Source organism: Myiozetetes cayanensis, unplaced genomic scaffold, assembly GCF_022539395.1.
Source record: "Myiozetetes cayanensis isolate MyiCay16 unplaced genomic scaffold, myiCay2020 scf5-8, whole genome shotgun sequence".
NCBI classification, from domain to species: domain Eukaryota; kingdom Metazoa; phylum Chordata; class Aves; order Passeriformes; family Tyrannidae; genus Myiozetetes; species Myiozetetes cayanensis.
The window spans coordinates 102,957,010-102,973,343 of NW_026087742.1; the positions used below are offsets into that span (position 1 = coordinate 102,957,010).

A 16,334-nucleotide genomic window follows, 5' to 3' on the forward strand; every position below is an offset into this window, starting at 1 on the left:
GTTTTCAAAATTGAAATATTAAGTAAAAAGAGCTATTTCCATTTTAACTGTGCACTACAAACTTTACCCATTTTGACTTTTTTCACCTTAACTGCTTATTTTCTCCAGATGGGTATTCTACACTATTTGGAAGAAGCAAACTGACATCTGAACATCAAGATTGAGAGTATCCTAAATGTACATGCTGCATGGAGCGTATAGGCCTGCCACATGCTGCATATTGGCATCTTGAACCTTTAAATTATATGCTGTAGATGATCCTGAAACTTAGTCATGCTATTGATTGTGAATTCTTTAAATGTTTTTTTTATTATTATTTTAATTTAAAAGCAAATGGAAAATGTATATTTTGATGAGCTAGGGTGTTATTTTTGAAAGTCAACTTAAAGATGAATAAGCAGCAAAACTATAGCTGCTGACTGCACTGAACCTTTAGAATGTGATCCTTTTTATTTTTTTGTAGATCTTCACAAACTGATTGATTAAAAAAGACATCTTTAGCATTTCATCCCTCAAGGGTGGTCCATGGAGTTTGTTTTTGCTTTTCCAAGAGAATTTTCATCTATGGTGCTTTTTGATGCTGGAGAGGGTTTTTGTTTGGTTTTGGGTTTTGTTTAGTTTTTTTTAAATGAACAATGCAGTGCTTCCATATAGAGAAGGGCATAACTAAAAAGAAAAAATCTTCTGAGAGAATACCCCAAATCTTTCATTGCAAAGGGAAGAAAGCAAGTCTTAAAATTTTGTTTATTTACCCTAGTTTCATTCATCATAATCTCTGCTGCAGGAGAAGAATCTTTGACCTTTCACCTCCTGGAATTCTTTAGCTGCTGCCATATTGATTATTTGGATTCTGATACGGATTTAACAGTCGGTTATAGAGGCACTTTGGACTGAAAAGCATGAAGATCAAAGCTGGTTTTCCATCCCCCACGGGGCAAGAAATTGAGTTCAGTGAGGTTCTCGCGGGCATACTCTCCCCAAACTGAAGGGAAGCACTAGATTTCTGAAGCAAAGATTGCTTTAGAGGATGAAGAAGTGTGGGTGTGATCCATCTTCATGTGCCCCTGTATTGAATGTTTTGAGGCTTCAGTAGGGGAAGTCTTAGTTGCATTGCCACAGATTGACGATGTTGTGTGAGGCCCTTGCTGAATTACATTCACTTGCAGTGTAAAAACCAGTGGAAGCTGAGGTTGCATTGTAGTTATTCCTAAAGATAAAACATTTTTCTTTAGCAGTTTCTCATGTTGTCTAAAGTTATATTTTTGTAAGAATTTGCTATGTATTGACTGAAACGTTTCTTTCAGTGTTTAAAAATCCCACTTGGAAGTAGGTAGGAAGGATATAATAACCATTCTGTGCATTTCTGTATTTTTTCCAGGATAGAATAAAAAGTGCACTATTTCCCTAAACACTCTAATCCTGAAAAATAATTATTTTTTTCCATTCAACACCTAGTATCAACATTTTCTTAGTTTTGTTGGAGAGAGTTGATTTGCCCTCCCAAGATACTGTTAATGAATACAAAAAGACCAAAACCTGTCCTTAATCTGTATTCTTAAACCATACATAAAGAAGAATTTTATTGCATCCCACATATATAAACTGTTCATGGAATCTGAGTATCCTCTGTATAATTCCAGATTGATACTGGAAAACTTGCAAAAATTTGCTCTTTGTTTGGTTTATAATTGGTGTATAAATGTTAAAATATTTTCAGTTTGGAGTGCCCATGGAAACATTCTTCAGTCTTACTGTTTAAATTATTGCAGTTAATTCTCCAGTATACATGGGGCATAGTTCTTCCATGGCCACAGCTTGTGCATCCCTAAATACTCCCAAAGAGCAGAGCTTCCTTCTAAAAAGAGAGAAGTGCATTTCCTTGAGGGTTTTAGCTCTGTTGTATGCATCCCAGAAAATACCTTTATAGTGTTACCTGTAACCTAGTAGTGACCCTTCATTTTTGATACAGGACTGCAATCAGTGTATTGTGTAGCTGCAAATGAATGCAGATGTCCTGTAAACAGATAGGTGTATTCATAACTTTGCAAGCATGAATATTTCCATTGATTCTTAGTGTGATTGCTCATGTAGTTGAAATTAAGCACACTGGCATTCCCTGGGACAGAGCTCACGGCGTCTGTGTTCCCGGGTGAGCCTGACAGATGTAGAAATCAGTCACAACAAGCGGGGTGGCTTGTTTTTTAGCAAGGAAACTTGTGAACTGGAAGATGGCTTGGATCTGCTTGCTGTACCAAGGCTTGTACTGCCCTTTAGCATTGCTGCTCAGGGCTGCCTGAGCACAGGGAGCTGTTGGGTGTGCAGGGATGTTCTGTAATGATTCCCAGATTGACCAGGGGACCTGAATCGCATATTAATAGGTGAGAGGCAGCAGTACTTGCAACCTTTTTCTTTTCAACTGATTAAATAAAAAAAAAAGAGAGAGGGTCGGAGGAATTATTTTTATTCTTTAAACTTTTTTTTAACGTAGTTTTTTTGAAGTTATAGATGCAGTATAAAGCAATTCAGCAAACACTGAACATTATATTTTTTTAAGTTGCTGAATTGATTTTGAGCAAATATATACACAGTTGGTCTTTATTTATTTGTTGCTGTAGTGTAGATTTTTTTAAAAGAAAAACAAGTCTGTGTTAGAATTTTCAAATGCAAACTGCTATAGCTGATCGGTTTTCCGTGTTTAGGACCAGTTGGGAAACAGCTATGATTGCTGCACTATGTATGCAAACAGTTCCCAAGATATGGTTAACATTAGAGGTTTCTTAATTATTCTTTGCACTAAATGCTGCTTCCACCTAGAATTTACTTGATTGATAGTAGTTTGTGCAAAGAGAAGACTGCTGGCGTTGTATCTACTGCATCAGTGCAGTGCACATGTTAAAATAAAGGTACGCTGTTATTACTTGTGTGTTTGAATTGTTAAATCCACTGCGGATTCAGTGTTAAAATGACAGAATTGATGGGTATGATGCTTAGTGTTGTACCTCTTTTTTCCTTGTCACATGACAAACATAAAGGTACTTCATGGTCTTTTTATTGAGTATCTTTTCTGTCTCAGATTAATACGTTCAGTGATTTTTCATATAATAAACGCTCAGATAAGATACTCTACTATGGAATGGCACACTGATACTTGCAGTGGGGAGAATCATAGAATCATAGAATCATAGAATAGATTGGATTGGAAAAGACCTCCAAGATCATCAAGTCCAACCCCTGATCCAACTCTAATTACTATATCATGGCACTAAGGGCCATGTCCAATCTCTTTTTAAAAACTTCCAGGGATGGTGAATCCACCACCTCTCTGGGCAGGCCGTTCCAATGCCTGATCACCCTCTCTGTAAAGAATTTCTTCCTAACATCTAACCTAAACTTCCCCTGGCAGAGCTTGAGCCCATGTCCAGTGATATTCACCTAGAAAGGATTAATTTTCTGTGGAATGCTGTAGATAGAAATTTGGAGGTTTGTAAGTATAAGTTTTAGTGTTTCTGCTAAAGTGGCGACTTGGCTTTGGGTGGCAGTGTCACTCATGGCATGGCACAGAGAAAACACAGGCTTGGGAGAAGTCAGTGAGACATGGAGAGCGATGGAAGCTTTGGCACAGAAGTGTAAGGAAGAGGGAGAAGGGCATGAACCTGGATGGGCACATCGAAGAAGTTACTAATCTTTTGGAATCACACCCCAGAGTAATGTCAGAGAATGAAAAAAGAATGTGACTTTTAAAAAATACAGATTTACATAAATTCCAGGTAACCGCAAAGGAGAAGTATTTACATCTGCATTAAGTACAGTGATAGCAGAAGGATTGATAATTGGGAAAAAGAAGGGGGAAAGCTTAACTTTTTGAGGGGGAACAAAAGTCTCACATATAGACTCTGAGGGCAGGATAAAGAGTAATTTTGGAACACCTACATGCACGACAGAGAACATAGGTACCTTTTGCTATTTTATTTTCGCTGTTTGAGAATTTGAAGTGTTGACAGCTTGCTGGAGGGAACAAGGCAAAGGGACAAGTGAGAGGAAGAGAACTCAATTTGTTATTTTAATTTAGGAATAGGAGACTGCAGATGATGTTGCCTGTGGGTAATAGGAGGAAGCTGACACCTTGCCCACAGAGAAAAGAGTAGTTCAAGTCATTAGAAATGCTGAAGGAGCAAGTGAGAGAAGCAGCAAAGTAAGCAAGTGCAGGAGTGATTAACAGCATTGAGCAACTTAGAAGTGCCTTTTCGAAACGTGGATTGCTTTAGGAAGCAAGGAATGAGAAGTGTCAAATGGGAACTGGAAGGATGTGAAGAAGTTTATACAGTGATCATACATTTCAGGGAACTTAGAAGTGGAGAAGGTAGAATAAAGGACTGTGAAATGCACTTTGTAATTGGAAGTGATGAGAACTCCTGTGCAGTGTCAAGGGAAGAAGGGATACAGGGCCAAGAGCCGGTAAGATGGAAAGGAACTGGGGGAATGAGCCAGGGGGAGGAATCAGAAATGGGACAGCACAATGGATGTGTTGTGGGGATTTGGGGGACACATCTGGACATACAAAAAAAGGTGTGATGGTCACACTGCCCCCTTGTCCTTGAAGGTACTGGATGGAGAAGGAAGAGAGATTGGAAATGTTTGGGTTTGTTTCGGTTTTGGTGTGTTTTTTTTTTTTTTTTTTTTAAGTGAGTAATGATTGCAAGATGGCTTTTAAGTATTTCAGGAGGTAAAGAACTTAGCTGCTGAAAGCTAAACGATGACCAAAAGGAAACTTCAGATTAAGGAGTGTTTAAGGGTAGACTGGGTTACCTGAGCAAATAAACACAAACTTCATGAAACCCAAAGGAAAGGCAACTGTGGGATTTAATTGTCATGGGTTGTCGTTCTGAGCATGGAAGGGTGGAAGGCAGAAGCACCCCAGCGGCATCTCTGCTGTCTTCAGCTCACGGATTTGGAAAATCTGATCAGAACTGGCAAATGTATGAAAATAATAATAATAAGAAGAAAAAACACTGCTACAGCCATCTGACTTCAAAGTGCCATGACAACTTCACTGTGTTACTTGAGAGGATGTTCCATGACCTCAGTGATGGAACACAACACAGTGTGCCATGTTGCCTGTGCAGCACTGTTAGTATGATCCACCTTGGAAAACCCAAAGACAAAAGTATTTTATTGATTTACAATGGAAATGTATTTGTGTGACTGTTCTTTGTATAGAGGTAAAAGCAACAATGGAATAAAACAACAGTTTTAGTAGATGAGAGAAACAAAGATGAGACTGTACAGCTATGTGAAGCCTTTTGTTGTTCTGGTAGCTGCTATTGTTATCCAACACCTCTCCATCTAACTTTAGTTTATTATCAAAACTGATGGTTTTGCTTTTAAAAATTACTTTATTTCATGCTTAGTCCAAATTCTGCTTTTGCACTCCACACTGGGACATCTCTTGTAACACTTAGGTGTTTTCAATGATGTTTTATAACCACTGGTTAGTTATTTGGGGTGGAAGGATGACAAGGTTTTTTCAGGAAACAAATTTTTGACAGTTCATTGTTTCAAATCCCAGTAAAGACTGACAGAATAATTATAGGAACATGCATTGACTTCTGGTTTTAGAAAGGACAGAATACTGTTAGAATACTGTGTCTTGAAGTAAAGTGTTTTACTACCATTACAAAGTTCTTACCATATATAAAAAATAGAACAGTTAAATACTAGGGAAAGGGAAGATGTCTGCTTGAAGTTTCTGTCTACTGGTTTGCAGACAGCCATGTGCCCAAAGTTGTAGTCCAGATGCACTTAATAGAATCATTAAGATAATCAAGTCCAACCATTATCCTAGGACTGCCAACACTACATCTGCATCTACTCCAGGATGGTGACTCAGCTTCCCTGGGCTGCCTGTTCCAGTGCTTGACAACCCTTTCAGTGAAGAAATTATTTCTTAGTATCCCAACTAAACCTCCCATGGCACAAAGTGAGACCATTTCCTCTAGTCCTGATGCTTGTTACCTGGGAGAAGAGAGTGACCTCCACCTCACTACAACCTCCTTTCAGGTAGTTGCAGAGAGCAGTAAGGTCTCTCCTGAGCCTCTTTCCTCAAGGCTAAACAAACCCACTTAGGTCAGGTACTCCTCATAAGTTTGTGCTCTGGGTCCCATAAAGTGAGCCCCCACAGGCCTGTAGAGTCCATTGAGTTACTCTCTGACTGTCAGATCTTTGCTCCCATCTGCAGACTCATCTGCCTGTGGATGCAGTTTGATGACAGCTGTGAGACAGCTTGTGTGTACAGACCTGTTTCTTAGTTTTCTTTCTGTACTACTCCTCCAAATTAGGGGTATTGCCTGCACCTCCCGGGAGGCTGAGGTGGTCACTCTTGGTACAGGTAAATGGGTGTCTTTGGCCCAGGTGTCCAGGCTTGGCAGTGGTGGAGCTGCAGAAGTGCCTGCATGAGAAGAGGCAAAATGCTGCATTGTGGAGTGAGTAAAGAAATGTGAGGAGCAGCTCTTTGTTGCTCACTTCCCAGCATTTTTAGTTGGTAACAAATTCAACCAATTTTTCCCAAGTCTCTCTTGGTAACTGCTAAGTGATTAATGGAATGCAGTACTTCAGCTGGAAGAGACCTACAAGGAACACCTAGTCCAAATTTGCGACCACTTCAGGGTGATCAAAAGTTAAAAGTTGTTGCAGGGCATTGCCCAAATACCTCTTAAATGCTGATAGGCTTGGGGCATCCACAACCTCTCCAGGAGGGCTGTAGAATGGAAATTTTTCTTAGCCATCCTTTGGTTGGTAATGCATTTATACATTGAAATATTCTGGAGACTTGATGATCTTAGCACATATGTGGCATACTGTGTTTTGTTTATGCATTCACTATGTTGTTTATTGTCCCAGACACTATGGGGTGTGAACTGTGATGCTGAAAGTACCTCAGAATCAGAAGGCTGACCCAAGATAGCCCAAAACCTGATGCGAGGGGTATGGGACTAGTGGGTGGTGGACTGCAGTACACTTACCAAACCACTTCTCCTATCATATACATGGACTTTTGCATCAAAATTGTCTAGGCTGTCACTTGCATGTCTTAACAGTGCAAAACATTACATGACAATGTCACATTCCAGCTCACCCCTGATGAGCTATACCAGTTCTGACAGAAATTAACTTACCTTAACGTAGAAGTGCCTTACAGCTGGTGTGGAGCCCAGACCTATGTGAGATGTGGAGAGCTTGCTTCTGAGTACAATCCAAAGCCATCAGCATGTAGAATGGGAATGATTGTGCTTCTCAATCCTGCCCTGTGTGCACACAGTTGGGCCCTTGTGCTGTGGGTACTGTTTGCACCTGGACAGTAAGGAGAGAGCAGTCCAGGAGCACTGGATGTATTAGGCCAACTCAGATGTGAGAGTAATGCTTCCTGAACACTCCCTTCTAGAAGTGTCAGACACTGGAGATAGAGCTGCAGGACAGGGAGAGGGACAAAAATCAGACTGGTGGCTGTGGGTGGACCACTATTCTCACCACAATGGAAGTCTGCAGCCCACAGACTCTATGGATTCCCTGCTGATAGTGGGTGCATGAGACAGTGAACACAGGTCACTTGGATTCTTCTGCAGGACCATATGCAAGCTGCAGGAATGCCTCTCTGGAACATCTTTTTTTTTTAAAAAAAAAGGCTGATAGATGTAAGCTGACTGAGAAAACAGACAAGATAAGAGAGGAATTTAGTGATCTTCAAGGTAAGTAAGGCAAGAGACAGCTTCATTAAAACTGGGGAATCCAAACCAGTTTTAAGCTGCTGACTGCTTAGCCCGGAGGCTTGAAAATATTGACACCTTTTGGAACTTCTGGAGCAAGAAACTCTTCTCTTGAGCTAAATCTAAAGAGTCAAACTACTGCCAAAGCCTTTCTATTGTGATGTGTCTTTAGTCCATGGGTCATGCCAGAACTATTTATGCTAGAACTATTCTAAGAGCTTGCTCAAAAACAGATCTCACCTTTAGGTTTACTGAGTCTAGAAGATCTAGTCCCCCTTGTTCTCTGTCCCTCTAAACTTCTATTTCTAGAAGTGCTGCAAACGCACATGAATATGCAGAGAGGTATGGAAATTTAATTAGCTATAACTTCTCAAAGATAAAAAATACTTCAGACTTTCTCGACTGGGTTTTTTCTAAAATCTATTCAACCCAGTTCCCTCAACAGTACACCTTATGCGAAGGGGTTGCTGTGAAGACATTTATTCCAGTAGCTGTGCCATGTGAATGGTCCCAGACGTCTCTGCACTCCCACCCCTTTGTCATCACCCTGCATTAGCTCCTCTGCTGTGAAAGTTGCAGTGAGCTCTCCCATGACCAAGTGGCAAACCAGTCACATGAAAAACAAGCAGGCAGAGATATTAAAGGGATACGAGGAACTGGTGTCACTTCAGCTGTGCTGCTGAAATGAACGGGTGAAAGAGTAATCTGTGTTTAAAATGGACCTGTCTGGTTCGTGTTGCCAGACAAGCAGTTGTGCTGGCAGACCTGAGTGGTGTGCAGGCATGAGAACTGGTGATGGGGAATGAAGAGCTTTATCTGTCGGTACTCTGCACGTAGCTTTGTGAGGGTATGTGTTGTTTTTTAATTACTTGTCATTCATTCCTTCAAAACTTTTAAATAAACTTTTGTTTATGTTAGTAATTTACCTCTCCCAGTTAATTTCAGTTATATTGACTGATTTTGTGCTGTTTTCTGAGGTTAAGTTAAAAAGATGAAAATGATACTCAAGTTTTATGCACATTTTCTTACTGAGGAGTTTGTCTTAAAGAACTCATGGACAGCACCCATTTAGTGCAGCATGAACTTCCTGGCTGTTGATCTACATTTCTCTGTTCTTTAAAAAGGAAATGCAAGACCTATTATTTAATTTTATTTTTGCTACAAAGTCAACAATGTAGCTTCAGATGTGTGAGCAGAAGGAGTGCTGTCATATGTTATTACAAAGGTAAGTGCCTGCTCAGTGAGCTACAGCTGCAAGTAGCTGTGTGGGCCGCAGTGATTTTCTTCATCTACTTAAAGTGCTTCTTTGTACTGAACATTATCTGGGAGAACAGAATAATGTGGGCTAGGTCTGGATGTGACCTGGCTTTCCAGGACCTACTTGGCTGTCTAGTGGCGGTGGGTGACTTGTTTTTCCAGTGAACAGCAGAAATTTGGCCTTGAGTATTCAGTTGTGAAGAAATGATACTCAAATAAATCTGAATTTCAGACATGCTAAAATATGTTTAATGTCACGCTGAGCAAAATACATTTGAGTAGCTTTTAAATGTTTTATGGTGCTTCCAGAGTCATGCAACAGTGGATGCAACTCATTCAGTATTTTATTTGACTTAAAATAGTGCTTTATAGTTGCTTTTATGCCAGATATAGGGAAGAAAAATACATGGTTAAAATAAAACCAGCAAGCAATAAATGTTTTATGAAATGAGGTTGAAAAAACACGATGCCTCTTAAGAGCATGTTTTCCAGAGGCAAAGACTGCAATGCCCTAAGAAAATGTAGTCATGGCATGACAGTATGAAAGCCTGGACTGGAGTGTGAGTTTATCTGATTGACCCCAGAGTGAAATGGACTGTGTTTGCATCACTCTTGGTAACCTGTCCTGGTGCTCTGAAAGGTGTGAGTGGTGACTGCAAAGGGAATGAATTATATTTCAGCAGCGATCAGCACCTTGGTGAAAAGTAGGACCATGGCTCTGCATTTTCTCAAACTGCTTTTTCAGAGAAAGACTTGGAACCAGAGAAAGTTAGGAAAGGCCTGTGTAAGGTCTGAGCAGGTCTCAGTCTCTAGGAGGTGTAAGATCTGTGAGAAATGGAGGTCTTATATTTAAAATAATCAGTAGCCTGGACTGTGTGATCACATCCTGGGTGGCTACAGCACAGCCTGGGATCCTGATCTCTCTGGTGCCCCTGACACACTGCAATTCTCATCAAGGTCTTAGCAGTGTTCTTATGTCCGTGGCTGCCCAGATGTGGAGTCAAGTAATGTTTGGGAAGCCAGTTGGAAATTCTCTTGTGTGTCTTCGTCCAGATGTAGTCTGAGCGCTTTCTCTCTGGGCTGGGGAGATGGAATATGCCTTTACAGGCTCTTGTTTTCTCTCATTAATTACTCCTTCAAAAGCCATGATACTCCTAGTTTGTCTTTTAGAAACTATTTCCTGCCTGCAGATTTTTGCTTAGGTAAAGCAGATGTTATGAGTATTTTCTGGCCAATCTTATTTCTGTTTGTAATCGAAATTGCAAGATACTTATCATACCTATGACTTTTTAATTAAAAGCACAATCTTCATGAAAGTTGGACTTGAATATTGTTGTTAAGTTGGGTAATGAATTTCCCATTTCATTCAACCAGTACAGCCAAGGAAGAGTCTGATCCTGTTTGCAGTAATTTCAAAGAACTATCAGCAGAAATAGCATTAAATTATTAGAGATCTGTGAATTGACCACCTTTTCTAATGCTATTTTAACTTTACTCTTAAATTTGTATTCCATTTTTGCCTTTTACAGAGGCATGACTATTTCTCTCCTATTATTCTGCTCAGAGCAGAAACAATGTTTGACATTTTGCTGAAACCCTTTTCAGATGTGTGCTCTCCTCATGCAAATTTTTTACAATAATAGAAATTGAAAACAAGTAAACCAAAACACCTACTTTTCCATTCCAGTTTATGCAGGTAAGTCCCAAAAGAAGAAAATCACTACATGTTTTCCTCTGGTCCTAGATAAGTCCTCTACACAAGCATTGCAATAAACTTGAAGTTTATACACTAATCATTTCAGATTTAGTGAAGATCTGAAACACTGACTTTGAGAACCATATATGAATACAGCAAATAGTAGATGTGTCAATGGGTTTTACTCTTGTTTTTTCTCTTGTTTTTAGTCATGTTTTGTTGTAAAGATGTAAAGCAGTGACATATCTGTATATGTTTTACAACCTTGTGTTAATAGGAAAAAAGACAACAAATCTTTATTTTAAATAGAGATGTTGGAAACTTCAGGGAAGGGCTGTCAGAGACATAGCAATTTGACTTGTAAAGATAATTATAGTTCGTGCCTAACTGTTTGTTTTTTGAGGATTTCTGCAACTTCAGGAAAGCATATGTTTGGTCTTAAGGATCATGTCCTGTGAGGCCTCATGCTGTGGTTTCAACCTGATCTGATTCTGGTCTCCCTTTTCTGAAGAACTTGATGCATTTAAACTCTCCTGAGGGGCTGCTGTTTGTCAATATTAGATATGTGCATAATTACTGGATTTGCACCAAGATGGTGACAAGAACAGACAATATCTAGAAATTCCTGCACTGAACTGATAGATGTTGTCAAGGGGCATTTTACTTAGAACCTCATATTTAATGTGGGATTTTTCTGGCTTTTAACAGCGTGCAAAGTTAATTGTAATGTCATTTTAAGATGAAGAAGAATTCAATTGAGTAAAATGCTTTAAAATAAAACTAACCTCAAGAAGATCTTGAGCTGGTTGCAGCAATAACCTGCAAGATCAGGATTGGATTTTTCAGGGTTTTTTTCTTGGCCAGGCTGTTTTCTTCTGAAAACAGAAGGTTATGCAGTTGTGCTTTTCCTGGCTCTGTGCCCCCTCTCTCCCACACAGCCTTGCTTAGTAACACTGGACCTTGTCAGTCAAGTTCAGTCAAATTCAACACAGAGGATTTGGGTTCAAAGGTATTAAATTCTGACAACTCTTAGCCTGGGTGAAAAGGTCTCTTGTTTCTGCTGCAAAGGCTTCAATGTGAGTGTAGCCCTTGGAAGGTGCAGGTGCCTTTGTTGTGCAGAGGGATGTGACCCAACAGCCCATGTATGAGAAGAGCTTTCACCAGAGCTGGCACTTCATGGGACTGCTGAGCTCTTCTACTGCCTTGGGTAGTAAAGCATTTGGAGGACTTTTTGCTCCACCTTTTCTGGTTTTCTTTTTTTTTTTTTTTTACAAAAGTTAGCACAAGCGAGAAGATAGCAGTGACAGAGTGCCTGTTACCTGCTCCGTGGCACCTTTGCTCTCTCCTGGCTCCAGCTGTCTCTGAGCTCTGCTGCTGTCAAAGACAGATTTGTGCTCCTGAAGATCCAACTGTGAGAGCAGGAAGGAGCCATTGCTTTTGCAGAGGCAGTCGTGCTTCTCTGAGGGATTGGAGGTCACAGTAGAAGGATCTCTGTGGTAGATGCTGAAAGCAAACACATGTGGGTCTGGTGGCTCTCCTCTTTTAATTTAAAATGCCAGTGAATGTATGTCTCATTGCACACCTGAAAATTCATCCATGCGACACAAACTCACTGCTAACCAAGCTTCCTTGCTTCCACTGTTCATATAAATAGTCTTTGACAGCTGTGAGTGAACATCTGGACAAAGCAAAATAAGTGGGTAAAGCTCTGGTGGCCTGATGCAATATTTTAAGGAAACAACAGAGAGCTGTGTCCTGTCCACATCCCTGCACCTACGGCAATGGCCACTGAAAAAGTGACATTTCCCAGCAATGTCTTTTTTTAGTGCCTTTTCATCCTGTGTTCACAGTCAGATCATATTAAAAAAAAAAAAAAAAAACCCAACAAAAAAACCCCACAAAAATTTGCTCTGAGTTACCCCAGGGTATCTTATAAATTTCTTAATCCCCAAGTAACACGCCTTTCTGCAGCACATGTCAGCATGCACACTTGTTTAATCTATACAGGGGGATGACAGATGTGAAGTACATGTGATGTGTATATGTAAACACACTCTTGTTGCAGTGTGAATGTGGTCTTTAGGAGAAGTTGTGTTTTGTTTAGCTATAATTTAATGTGCTTGTTGAAGAACAATTGCCGTAAGACCTAAAGCAGTTCTTTCTGCATGAGAACATACGCGTTGTTTCATTAAAGTGCTTTTTCAAAAGCAGCTCTAAAAAAGTTTGTGAACTGGAGTGGCTTAAATTTAATCATCCCAGATGTTGGTTTTCGTAGTCAGTTGTTGTTTGGGTTAGATATAAGCACCTTTTGGTCAGATAATGCAATGTTTCCAGCAGCAGAGACAAATTTTTCTTGGACTAATGAGCATAGCTTAGCTATGCTTGAAATTGAAATTAGCCTACTTGAAATTGGAAAAGAAACTGATTTGGGGAGTTAAGTGTTGGAGAATAGAGTTTTCTGCTTTGCAGGGTGTTCTTTCCAAAGCTGCAGTTATAGTTAGTCGAAAAGCTTGCCACCAGCAGTGTTCGGAGTCCTGCAAATCCTGTTGGCTCAGTATTGACTCCTAATTAATGACCCACATTCTCATAGATGCACTGAGGCCTTCTGTGATGTGGCTGTACCAGTGGAAAACAATGGAGCCATTTATTTCCAGCTGTATCTGTCATGAATAAAGGACATGAAGTTGTACCACAGTGTGGTTGCTGTTGGCTTCAGCACAGAAATCTGGGGATTTTTGCAGCCAAGAGAGTGTAATGTGTAAGAATCAGAGATCTGATGACAACTGGTCAAGCTGTCTTCAAATGCAACGTTGGGCTTTTCTGAAGCACTTTTGTGTCCATAGAGCCCAGTTGGCCTATTCTGGCTACAACATCTGCATAGTTTGTAAAAAACACTTCAAGACCACATGGTAGAACCCTGGAAATGGAATGAAATACGGCCTTTACTTTGTCCCACACTAATTAGTCTCTTTCAATGAAGCTGGCATATACCTCTGTTCTCTGAGGAAGCCACTCAAGCTGTGTCTGGTGGCTCTGCTTCCATCAGTGTGATAGTGGCTGTGTTGTTCCTTTTACCATGAGCTAAAAATGCTCAATAAGTCATCACCAAAGCTGTCGATGCTGTGACTGTGGACTGCTTCTGTTAAGCTCTCCTTGCACTAAGGTAACCCATCAGTTAGCCTCAGGCTTATTGCAGGCAGATTCTTTCAGCAAGCTGAACATGTACTGACCTCCAGCAGTTTTGCTGTTCCAGACAGTCAGCAACACCTATGTAACTGGTTGTGACTCTTACAGTGAAAACTAGGCAAAATGTGTGATTTTGTGTGTCTATTGAGTAATCAAACCTCAATAAATGGGAACTTCCTTAGACCAGACTATGTGAGGAGAAGCTCACAGTACTGTTGATTTTATCTCTGATCAAGTGCTCTTGTCTGACTCTGGCATAATGGATAGAAGTGAGAATTGTGTCTGCTTGTGAAACAGCAAGATAATACACACATGCGTGTATTTGTGTGTATGTTCACGTGTCCATGCTTATGTATATGAACAGATCTTCTCTAGAAACTGGAACACTCCTGCTGTGGGTCAGCCCAGAGCATGTTCCAGAGGGTTTGCCAGCTCTGGCATATGGCTTTGGGTGGAGTTGTTTGTGCATTGTCCTGGCTTTGTTATAAGAACCAGAGTGATCCCATTGTTTGACTGGGATCTTGGTCAGAGGCAATTCTGAGCAAATGAAGAGTGATTTGGAGCATGTAGCATGTAGCTATTGCTTTTTTTCCCCTTCTGTCTATTCAATGTTTTATGAATGCTTAGCATAGTCTTTGCACAGCCTCATTGAGCAGTGCCTCCCTGGGCTGCAGTGGCCAGGAGTGCTGTTAGCAGTTCCAGCAGCAAGCGTGGCCATGTATCCTGTACCTGCCAAAGAGCTGCTGGACTTCAGATGAGCAAGGCAACCAAATCCTAGCATGATCATCAGAAACCTGTATTAAATTCCACAGAATTCTGTTACAGATCAGCAGGCTCAGGAACTTGCGTGTGTTCCGTGCACCTTTTCAAATCCTTCCAGAAATGGACCTCTGCAGCTGTTGCCTGCAGCTGTTTATAGTTTAGCCCTAATTTGGTAGTTCTGTACATGCTGGAGAAACCAAGATGGGTTGCTGACTACAGATAGGCTCTACAGCCAGAGGGAAGGACACTTATGCTGGACATATGCTATGCCACAGTGTAAACAAGCCAAACACAAGAAAAGTGTTGCTGACAGCTGATTTGTGTTTTTTCTTGCCACAAGGATCTTGTGCTGCATGGAGTTGACTCTCCAGAGGAATCCTGTCGTTGGAGCTTGTTGGTTTTTGTTGGTATAGCTCCATGTTCCCATAGTCCTTACCTTCTCTTTTGGGTGTTTGGGAGAGAGGACTAAATTGTCCAGCCTCTCCCTCCTATCTGCTTCCCTATCTCCTCTTTCCCTCTTCCCCCCACCCAGATTTCCTAAGAGAAATAACTGGTTGCTGCTTTTTGCTGTTGAAAGCTGGTTTTGGTTTCTGGACTGATGTTGTTCCAGCAAGAGATCATGCCTTGAAAGCAAAATCATGTTAGTGAAACACTGATAGAGCGTGATAGTCAGTACAAGGGGGCAAAACTTGAAAGGTATAAAGTAAGGGAGAATTGAGTAGGCATGTGATAATGTAGTGTTGGTTGGGGGGATATCAAGCTGATGGTCCATATGCACAGATATAATAACTGTTCGGTGTTCGTACTGTCAGGGCTTCAGTACTGACACAAAAGGAAAACCATCAGGCAGCCAATAGCAAATTCTTATCAAAGGGTCTTTTAAGTTGTACTCAGCATTCAGATTGTGGGCACCACGGATTAAGTGTTAAGATCACACCATGTCCTTGCATCTTCTGTGTCAACACCCTGTCCTTTTGGCAGCCCCTTTGAGACTCATAGGGATTTCTGATATGAAGACTCAATTGCACCAATGTTGCTTAAATACCTTCTCAAACCTGTGCCAGTAACAGTCTTGTACTGGGTATTGTTTATAATCAGAGATCTGCTCATACCCAGAGAGTCATTCATGTGTAAGTGGGAACTTTTGTACTGGGCGGTTTGTGGTCCTCCTAGTTCCATGGCATCATTGCCCTCTCCTTCCTCTGCTGATGGATGTTAAAAATCATGGGTTATATGTGGGACAAATGGGCAGGTGAAAAGAAACAAATACTTCTTTCCTATTTTGCACCAAGCAGTGATGAGAATGTCCTCCTGCAGCTTCCTAGGTGAAGAGGGACAGGAATAAGAACTCAGGGCATTTTGTTTGCAGGACCCCAGCCAAGTCGTAGAGGTCTTCTATATGGAGTGGGCTTTCCCTTTATATCCACGTGACATCCGGGACAACTTCTGTACAGATGCTCACTTGGAAAAAGCCCTTTAGTCTCCAAAGTGATAACTGCCATCACGCACATTTCGTGACGTACATATGTCTGTCTTCTCTCTGCTTGTGCAGCTTTTTATCAGGATGGTTGAGGGTTGAGATAAGAACTTGACAGTCCACAAAAAAGTAACTCAGGCACATAAATTATTGTTGAGAGCATGAGCATAATGCTGCCTCTCCCTGCATCCTTATG

General features: G+C 40.8%; 1 protein-coding gene across 2 annotated transcripts in view; it reads left to right on the top strand.

Moving 5' to 3' along the window:
- The window catches only part of SMS (spermine synthase), a 49,814-nt gene extending 46,897 nt beyond the window's left edge, over window positions 1-2,917 (top strand). For both annotated transcript variants that reach the window (XM_050332567.1, XM_050332566.1), the window contains one exon: window positions 109-2,917. In XM_050332567.1, the coding sequence (XP_050188524.1) occupies window positions 109-151 (43 nt within the window). In that variant the 3' untranslated portion in view covers window positions 152-2,917. The remainder of the gene's footprint in view (window positions 1-108) is intronic.
- The last annotated feature ends 13,417 nt before the right edge of the window (window positions 2,918-16,334 follow it).